Genomic DNA, 10,722 nt, shown 5'->3' with positions numbered 1-10,722 from the left:
AACATGTTTCTAAGTAAAAGCAAAGATTGACGATAGGGTTTCACAAAAAATGAAATAAAAAATATTCTCTTTAAGCTATTGATGAACACGGGTGAACAATTTTAGAGAAAATGTGAATTTTCTTGTATTCTTGATTTCTACTATTCAACAAAAGCAATTCATTTTCCGTCATAACATAACTGTTGGCTTCCCAAATATTTAGACTGACAAAATCTAATCTATTTTTATTTTGTTATTCTATGAAAAGAAGCTAATTCTTCGGTACATATGCATTTCGACATACTAAATTTATTAAAATAGTTACGTACTGTTGGTTAGTGTTCGCTTTTATTCATCTTTAACTGATCAGCGTTACTTATGTGTGAACTTTCTAGTTCGTTAGTTATCTTACTTTGCATGGTTATATCAATACAATACTGGAAGTTTATATAAAAACAAACCGAATCAACTTGACCAGTAACAAGGAATGCAGATTCTCAAACATATTTTTAGCATTCTCTTATTAAAATTGAATATTTTCAGTAAGAATTCCCATATTATAACAAATTTCTGCAATTAAAGTATTTCCCTTAAAGATTAGCATTGAATACACATCTCTAATATTCAGTATAATGCTATCTCAATGTTATTTGAAAGTGAACAAATATGTGATAATTTTTTCTTTTAAATACATACATCATATATTTAATACTTCAATTTTATTGTGTATGTGCTTTAATGAATTTATTAATAAATTTGTCAGAATATATACATGTTTATCACTTATCATCACATTGTTGTTGCTTTTGTTACATCTATGTTTAAATTTTCACGTATTAATTCGATTATATCCAATTTTAGCTAAAGTTAAGTTTTCTTAAAAAATGTAACAGAGTCAAATGATTTTCTTTCGACAGAATTGAGTATGTTCCGCAACTTCCATGTATATTGGTGGAAATTCTACGCATAATTTGAATCAGGTATTATTTCATTTCACTAATATTTTTAGCATAAATATTTACACCTTGCCCAGCTTCAAAGTAGCACATTATATTATATATAAAAGATCAATGTTAAAAATCCTATGATTTTAAAAATGTCCCCTCTGTACCCTATATTGAACTAGGAAGAGTAGTGCATTTTTGTGAGATATTCAGTGATCTTATTACATAAAAAACGAAATTTAAAAGCGAAATAGAAAACAATCCATATGAATTCTTATAAATGTATCATATAATTTATCATTTACATATATTTGTCAGGTACAGATTTATCGGTACATATCATTTTTAAATTTGAATTTTAGGCAGATAATAACTTTCTGTTCCTTCTACACAACTTCAAAATTACTTTTAAAGTTGTTCTTTTCCATTTCATAGCACGTTTTATTGAAAATGCATATTTCTGTCTATATAGTACTTTACTTATCGAAAAGTATTCGAATAGTCAACAACATGTACCAAAACTTATTGATAAATTACGTTGAGATCACTATTATCACAAATGTTGTGCATTAGTTTATGTCACGTGTTTATTATGTGCACATGTCTATAATGCATATCCGGTAATGATCTGTTTCCGTTTCGGCGCGTAAAAAGCAAGAGCTGAACACACTAAAGTTATTCCAATAGCAGCAGACGTCAGGTAGAAACACCATGATAAAGAACAGTTGCCTAAAAGGAACAAAATAAATACAGTAAAAGGTATATTGCCGTTCACAAATTGCAATGCAATGATCGTGGGAATCGGAATTGTCTATCATTTTTCTGACACCAATATCATACTGAAATGTAAATAATGTAAATACATGCGTTTGTGTATTGCTTCAGAATTTTTACATTCGTTATATTTATCAAACACCTTATATCTCAGGATAATAAGCAATCGTAATTTTCAGAATAACACAGAAAGTAATAATAAACCATTTACCAAGACTATAGGACTTTGAGGTGTTGCCACAAGCTTGTTGTATCTCAGGACTGTCCCATCCGTTAGGATATATACCAACACCCGTAGCCATTAGTAGACCTGTAAACATATAAAACGTAACACATATAAACGTTGTGAAATTAAAATAAAAAAATGACCAGATTTGAAATTACTATTTTAGTTTACGTAGAATATTTGGATTTATTTTTTTATTAAAAATAAATAAAAAAAAATAATTTAATTAATTAACAGACAAATAAATTAATAAATCATATAAAACTGAATAGCTGGAAAACGTTTATCTACTAATACTGGTTAAAAATAAAATAATTCAGTGCTACTAAAACAGTCGGTGACATAACCCATTTCGTATAAGAAGTCTACAATTTGAAAATAAAAAAGTAAAAATGTTACAAAAACTGAATAAACGCAAACGACCCTGACTTTTATATATAAATAAGAACAAATCAGTGTAAATCAATGTAAAGCAAGATATTCTTACTGTGTTAACAGAACACAAAGTGCATTTGCTCTTTCTTTGAGCTTACGCTCATTTCACTGTGTTTTATTGCGCATATATACTGTAGCTGGCGTTTTGATTCTAATTTATGCATAGAGACGCACACAAATTAATAATGCTTGTAACAGACGGTTTGCTTGGATTGAAATCCAAGCTGTTACAGTTAGTAAAAAAATCAATTTGCCATTGATGACTACAATCACATGAAATTTATATGCAAAATTAACATTAGTAAAGAACATAACTTTCGAAGATATGTAAAATTTTAATTGTAAGTGAATTTTGAAATAAGGACAGTCTTGATAAGTGGTTTCACACATCCTTTCGAGTTGTTTTTTTTTAAACTTTTACTCCAATTTATAAATGCATATAAATGCATACATGTTTTAACATTATCTGAAGTAATTTATTACAGAATACTGATTTCCTTTAAAGGGAGGGTCACTATAATATGGGAATGGGAAAATGTAAATAAAGTGTTACTAAAATGTAAAAAAAAAACCATGAAAATCTCCGATTTTCAAACAAACGCATATTTTTTATGAAAACTTGCTTAATATTTATAGACATATTGAATGAGATTTGTTTAACAATATATCTATCATAACGCTGCTGACCAACATGAACGCTAACATGACAAAGCACACATTGTTTAAAATATTTTAATTTTGTAAAATGTTTATTTCTTGATACATAAATACCTGAACATGATTGAAGAATTCCCGCCGACCGTGCTACCGTCGGAACTATTATACCATTAATACAAAGGCCACATATTGCCGTTAATGACACAAGAAAACATATACCACATGCAAACCCAATTACAAGAGTCGCTATTTTCCATGATATACTTGGAATGTCCGAGAAAGTGGTATATTTCCCACATTCAAGTATCATAGTAAGCTCTCCATCTTTACTTAATGCTGGATAATTACAGCGTCGGAAAATACCAAAATGTACGGGAATAGTTTGTTCCGACTTTCCACTGAATTGAAAATACATTTGTCCAGATATCCAGTATGGCAAAAAGTATCCAACGCATATTAACACTGAGGATATAAAAGACGAAAATGCCCAAAACATTCCGACTCCTGATAATCCAGACATCTTTGCTTTTAATTCATGTATTTTTTTTATTAAAATTCAATTTTAATTAAACAATTAGCAATATACAATTCAAATAATAACTGTTTTATCTACAAATCTTTTACTCCTGAAAATGTGTATCAACAAATATTTCCACATAATTATATTCAATGAATTAAATGATCCGCCCATATGGTTAAACTATTTAAGACATCTTTCACTACAGCAGTTGTTTCAAACTGTTTCAATTATTACCAAGTATTCTACATTTTTCCTAGCTCTCCGGAACGCTAATCGACAACTGCAGTGTTTAAAATTCTTCAAATACTTACATTATCCGCTTTTCGTCCCAATAAGACTGTATTTCCGCGAATTTATAATTTTCCTTACGGGTTTTTTTTCTTGTTTGTTTTTCCATACGTTAACACTAAAATGTTAATTAATTGTTTGTTTTACGCATTTAATGGATAGTAAAAATCGTTTGTTTTTTTACAATATTGAATAATTTGCAAAACAGTATTAAACAGACTGTTTTTTAATATGCATTTTAAATATATGTGTAGATAAAAAATATTTTTCAGAATAAAAAAAGTTTTGTATCAAGTTTTTATATCCAAATCCAACGAAGTTTTAAATATTTTTATTTGAATGTAAAAATTCAGAAAATAAAAGAGAAAATGTTTAGCTGTGTCATCACTGGCTAAAGAAAGGCATCGAGTAGAGGCAGCTGTAAAATATTTATGTCACGTATCATTTAAGCATGTAATAGATTGAGAAATATTTTTATTTTTGTGTCTACTCATGTATCGACATGTACTATTTAGCTATGCCCATATTATGTATTTTGAATGTTGACTCAATTTGAAATTTTTTATAAATATAAAATACATTACATACATTTTTATTGTTTATTATCATATTCAAGTTCATTTTGACATGAAAGGACTCTAAAAGCCCTATGTTTTATATTCGTATGAGTCATTTTTATGAGTAGGAAAGGCCTTTATAAATTTGTTTCATTTTTGTAAGTCATACAATTAAAATGACGAAAGCTTAAGTGTAGAAGAAAAGGTATTTTGACAAAAGGGCGTAATACAGATATTTAAAATACTTCATGCTCACAAATCTTTATGTCCTTTAAAGCAGCACGCCTCCAGATTCATGCTAATTTTCATGAAAATTTTGAAAATGTATTTGAATGTGTAAAATTGTGAAGTAACCAAAGGAAGCAATTTACACATTACCAATGGCACATACACTCCACGTAAATTACCAAAAGTGGTCAAAATATGCATAAAACCCTTTACTAAGAAATATACAGTCAGGTGCAAAAAGTATTGGTGATTTTGGCGGCCATATTGGATTTATCTGAATCAATCAATCATAGATTTCCTTCATATAAACTAGTTACTAGTTTGCTCAAACTGCAAAAACTAATTGTTTTCTTACCTTAATACTCAGTCAAGTGACTTTTCAGTCTGAAAACTGACAATAACCTTCTGAGTAAAGACAAAAACAGGCTCTGAACATAACTTGTAGGAATGTCCATTTATATCCTTGAATTTCACTAAAAAGTTTGTCATTGCTGTTGATTACATGATGTCTGTATTGAATTTTCATTTGATGTATAACCTTGTATTTTTAATAATATTAATGTCAGGTGATTGTGCAGGCAAAGAAATGGACTTTAAAATGCTGTCAGCTATATAAAATTATTATTGAAGTAAGCGAGATCTCTGTACTGGGGCATTATCATCTTGAAATAAATAATTATTTTCAAGAAAATGTCTTACAATAACAGGCCAAATGTTATCCTGAAGAATGCTTTTGTACTTTTCAGAGCTAATAATAACTGTCACTTTTCTTAAAGTCCCCACTCCATGCCAGCAAATATACCCCCCTATCATCACCTGAAACTTCCTTTTGCTGTTAAGTTTTGGCCTGCCACTTCTTGGTTTGTTTTAAGTAGAACCACTGCACAAAATCTTTTAACAATATTTGACACAGTCATGCAAGGTAAATTTAACATTTTAGTAATGTTACACACTTTATGTTCATTCTTATATAAATCCACAATGACTGTTCTTACATCCTGTGAGATTTCACTTCCCTTCCTACCCATTTTAGAAAACACAGAAAAGAACATAAACACTCAAAAATTTCCAAAGGTAAACAATAGTATTCTAGAACTATGATGTCATCAAATTTCTATGACGTCATATTTGGCCTTGAGAATGATGTAATTAGTAAAGAGAGACTAGCAAAAGTAACCTATTTCCTAAGCATGCATCAGTTACTTCCCTTTTCACCAATACTTTTTGCACCTGACTGTAGTTGTTTATACTGAAAAATCAGTCGTTAATTGCACATAATATTTAAAATATTACTTTAATCTGGAACTTTTTTAATTTTCCTTACATCTTAGTACATTTTTCTCAAGTTTGATTTTATTGAAATATTTTGACTCATCTGGAGGCATGTAGCATTTCGATATGAATTAAATATTCATTCTTTCTTAGAGCTTGTTTATTTATTTTTTTTTTTTTGTAAGAATATTTGATATCCTCTCGTTGTCCAACTTTTTAAACTTTATCCATGCTTTTATAAGCGTCTATAATTAACCAATAAACCATTGCTTAAAATGGGACATGTCTGTAAGAATGTTTTAGTGAAAAGAGATCATTATTTTAAATTTGTAGTTACAATTTTTGATAAAAGTAAGTTTTTAGTATATTAAAGGCATATGTTTAAAAAAAAAATAGAATATAATTATGTAAATATAAAAAAATATCATCAAAACAAGCTAGGGGACTACATGATTCGAAGTCTCAATAAATTTAATATTTTAGTCACGGCTTATTCACCAGTAAGATGGTTGTACATTTTGTAATTAATAGTTAAAAATGTGAACAAATATACAATTTAATACCAAAAATTAATTACATGTATCATCAATAATATTTGATTTAGATTGTATATATTTGAAATTTGATGAAGGTTTTGTATGACGTAATATTCACTATTATAAATGTGTTATGTAATCAGTTAATTAATTTCTATGCAAACGCATTTGAACTAACGCATAAAGTATGAAATATTAACGTTTACATCAATGATGCAGTGAACACAGATGTATAACATTTCCATAAACTGACAGAACTTACATGAAGACGTTGTTCCGATGTGGCACTTAACGAACCAGTCCTTACATAGACCAATTTTAATATAGAATCAATATAAAAATAAATTGACTAGCAATCAGTTCATGCTTTCCATATATAACCTTAAAGTTTTTTTTGGTACTGGTGAATTATTCTGGTATTCGCATATTTAAACATTTAGGCCAATAAGTCTAGTCAAGATGTTTAATCTTTTCAAAATAAATAGATAAATTATCTATGCGGTTCCTTTTTAAACGTATGAGAAAAATGACATTTTATAATGATAAGTTTGTACAGTTGTTATATCATTTATAAGTAATGTTTTAATTTAATCATGTGTCCATTCTTCCATGATTTAAAACGTACTCGGTCGCCATTAGCGCAATAAGCCAGAATAATTGCGTATATGTGTGATTTAAAACATAAGTGAACAAACTGTGTACGAGTGCGAGGAAATATGTGATGCAATATGCTCAAGAGCAAAAATCTATTTCAACGCTTCGGTGTAATCTCCTCTTACATGAATACAAGTTTTCAGACATTTATGTTTCTCATAGTCTTCTTTAGGTATACCTTTCAATAACTGAAAAATGGTCCACAACCAATCACAATATTAAACAAGAAAAGCATTGATGCAAAGCATCAAAGGCGACGATCGAGTATTGCACCTAAATACTTAACAAAAGATGTGTACTTTATAGCAGTACCATTACATGTGACCTGGAGGCTAGGCCCTGTTTAAGTTGAAACTTAAACCAAAAAGAATAGACTCTGTCTTGCCAAGATGCAAAGACAATTTATAGTCAATTAACTCATCATATCTGCGGATGTTTCTAAATTCAAAATTTCACCACTTTCGTGTTTAAATGTTGAATTCTGCTTAAGCCGGTGCTAGGGGGCGTGGACGGTAACTTGCACTTTCCAGTACCGTCAATAAACAGGCTCAATCAAACCGAGCCTGCAACATTTTCAATTTTGCCGTGTTTGACTTTCTTTAGGGATTCTGTATTTCTCTATTTTATGGTCACATCAGTGTTATTTGTGCCGTGTGGCGGCCGTGGAAAGTCTCCCCGTACATTTAATCAAAGATGTTATATTTTCGATCCTTGAAGATCGTTAAACACGACATAATTGTTGTGTATACATGTTATGTGGTATTTTTAGTTTCTTCAATTTGCCTTTTTCGATTTGGGTGGTTCCAGTATTCCTACTTGAATACTGTCTAATCACCCTAAGGATATGTTGCCTGCTTTTAAAATTGTCTTTTGACGTCTTATCTGTAATATGCAGGCTTCATAACCTCAGATCCCCTTTCAAAATTCCATTTTCTTTAGTTCCGCCCATTGTTTTCTCGTTTAGGGCACACGCATTTTTTAATTAGGGACCATACGCCGCTCTTCATTGAAAGGCACTACTGTGTCACATTGAAGGTTCCATGATTACCGCCGTATGAACACATCTGCGGATGTTTCTAAATTCAAAATTTCACCACTTTCGTTCTCTGCTTAAGCCGGTGCTAGGGGGCGTGGACGGTAACTTGCACTTTCCAGTACCGTACATGAACATGTTCAATCAAACCGAGCCTGCAACATTTTCAATTTTGCCGTGTTTGACTTTCTTTAGGGATTGGGATTCTGCCATACGAGAGAATTTCTTCAGATTATTTTACCAGACACAAGGATACCTGAGTCAACAGCATATAATAAAACTCATTATAATATCATATATATTGCTTAGGGTTGCAGACATGTCATTGACATATATTAGACATAAAAGAGGACCTAAAATGAACCTCAGGGGACCCCATAGGTACTCGGTGCAGTAGAAGAATGAGTAACAGCCACATCCACCAGCTGTTGTCTATCATAGATAATACTTGAACCATGTAAGAATGTCATTACCTATGGCAGATGCTTGAAGTTTCATGAAGAAGAAGAACTTCTTCATAATTATGCAGTATGGTGTGCTCAACTGTATCAAATGCCTTTTTGTAGATCTAAAAGTATCATGCAATACTGCCTTTGTCCATTTCAATTTAATACAATCTGTTAAATGAATCAAACATGTGTCAGTAGAAAAACCACTTCTAAAGCCTGACTGAAACTGCCTGACCATGACTCGAACCCATGACTGTCAGTCAACAATCTACTCTATAAAAAAAGTTTGTTGTCATGTTGGCTTCTACATGTATAAGGTAATTCCTAAATCGGAAGTGTTCTCCCGCAACACGTGCTTGGTTCCCTGTTCCGCTCTATGTCAATGTATGTGAAACGGAAGCCGGAGAATACTTCCGGTAGAAATTACCTTCTAAAAATAACGTCTACATGTAGAATATTTCTTTAAATACAGGCTCATAGGACTTAGTTCGACTCGTGGAGCATAAAACCATTAAAATGTATGTAAAGTCCAGTTGTTTGCATGTTTTATCGACCCATTTGATCTCTTTGTTGATGTATTTCAAGCGTAAATACCAGGTTACAATGTACATGTCATGACGGTCTCATCTTTCGGACCTGGGTGATTTCTTACTTTCGGGCTTTATAACATTAACTAGCGGTTAATTGGGGATCTGTAAATAGTAAATTGTAAAAGAAAAATATATTGTGCATTGATTCCATGCAAAAATCCGACGATATTACCGCCCGGTGAAAAATTTTAACACAGATAACCGGCGTACCCATAATTTTCGTACCTGAATGTTGCATACCTTGTCTATAATAATATAACAGTGGAAAATTTTTTTTTTTTTTAAATATTGATATTTTATTGTATAAATAACAAGGTCAAACACATTTTAGGTCAAATCAATGCCACTAGCACCTGTGATCCATACATCAGTTTTTAACACAGTTTTTATTAAAATTACTCACAAGAAACATATTATTTATGTACTTTATCATGTTTAAGGAAGCATTCAAAAGCCATGCAAAGATACCATCCGCTACGCTCTTGTAATTCATTCGTGCACAAATCAGGTGTTATTTGAATATTCTCGTGTTTTTCGTGGGGTTTCATTATGTAATAAGGTCAGGTAATGTACTTGTTGAGTTGAGTCACAGAAAATGAAAACAACTTGTCGAGTTGGCAAAGGTAAGATCATTATTTTGATATATGAATACATAACATATTAATAATATATACAAATATTGAGGAAGATAAAAAAGTTTCTAATCATAAAAAAGGAACAATTTATCTTTATATTTAATAAATTTTATGGTAAATAGATGATCAGGCTATTTCTAAAATAATTAAAATATACGATTTTTTCAAAGGAAAGTAAAAGACAGGGTTCTATGAATAAATATTAGTAATACATGAAAATATACCGTCATGTAAGTTGGGTTTTCTGCAGTTGTTGTTTATTTATGATGGCTGATTTTAAATATTATTCATGTTTGAAAGAATTTTCTTTCGGTGTATTCGGTATTAGCATTATCCGTTATTCATATGTTAGATAAGACCGCATGTAGAATGGAAGCGCAAGTCGTATGGCGAGTACTGGTATACAAAATCCAAATTGTAATGTAAAAAACTGGGGAAAAAATGAGAAAAAAACGGTCTTATACTTAAGATGAACTATACTCCCACTGAAAGATATATTTTGGGAAAGAAAGATGCAGAAGTTGACTTTGATTTGATATGCACCAATCGTCGTATATATCCCATAATGCAGAATTGTTAAAATAATGCAAGATTGTGCAAAATAAGACATAGTAGTGGAAATAAATGCCGAAAACTAGTATCTTATGAAGCTACATGTATATAGTTCGGCAAATGTGTTAGGTATACCGAAAACAAACTATAAAGAAAGGCTAAATATGCGTAATATCGACGAAACACAAACTTTATCGCCAGAACAGTAGCAAGTTCGTTTTTCTCACAAATAATCTGGACTATATGTTATGAGGGTCCTTACAGTCGTTTTCTATTAATTTGATGAAATGTACTTTAAAATATATATATACCCTTTTTCCTATTCATAGTGGTCATTACCCCCCCCCCCCACCCCCCACCCCTATAAATTTGCACATTTCAGCGTTATTTTTT

General features: G+C 30.8%; 1 protein-coding gene across 1 annotated transcript; it reads right to left on the bottom strand.

The window, feature by feature from the left end:
* Positions 1–1,290: 1,290 nt before the first annotated feature.
* LOC132718059 (LHFPL tetraspan subfamily member 6 protein-like) lies at positions 1,291–3,709 on the bottom strand. The gene is made up of 3 exons (XM_060701669.1): positions 3,130–3,709; positions 1,909–2,013; positions 1,291–1,652 (listed from the first exon to the last, which is right to left on the bottom strand). The coding sequence occupies exons 1-3, from the start codon at positions 3,533–3,535 to the stop codon at positions 1,528–1,530; spliced, it is 636 nt and encodes a 211-aa protein (XP_060557652.1). The 5' UTR covers positions 3,536–3,709; the 3' UTR covers positions 1,291–1,527.
* Between the last annotated feature and the right edge of the window lie 7,013 nt (positions 3,710–10,722).

Source organism: Ruditapes philippinarum, unplaced genomic scaffold (assembly GCF_026571515.1).
Source record: "Ruditapes philippinarum isolate M1 unplaced genomic scaffold, ASM2657151v2 ctg2879_1_1_1_1, whole genome shotgun sequence".
Taxonomy (NCBI): Eukaryota; Metazoa; Mollusca; class Bivalvia; order Venerida; family Veneridae; genus Ruditapes; species Ruditapes philippinarum.
Note: the sequence above shows the minus strand (reverse complement) of the source record. Positions and strands in the feature narration are given on the sequence as shown.

Coding starts and splice junctions, on each gene's coding strand:
- LOC132718059 (XM_060701669.1), bottom strand. CDS start 3,535: ATGTCTGGATTATCAGGAGTCGGAATGTTTTGGGCATTTTCGTCTTTT. Junction 2,014..3,129: donor AATTCTTCAATCATGTTCAG/GTATTTATGTAT, acceptor CGTTTTATATGT/TTACAGGTCTACTAATGGCT. Junction 1,653..1,908: donor CTCAAAGTCCTATAGTCTTG/GTAAATGGTTTA, acceptor TGTTCCTTTTAG/GCAACTGTTCTTTATCATGG.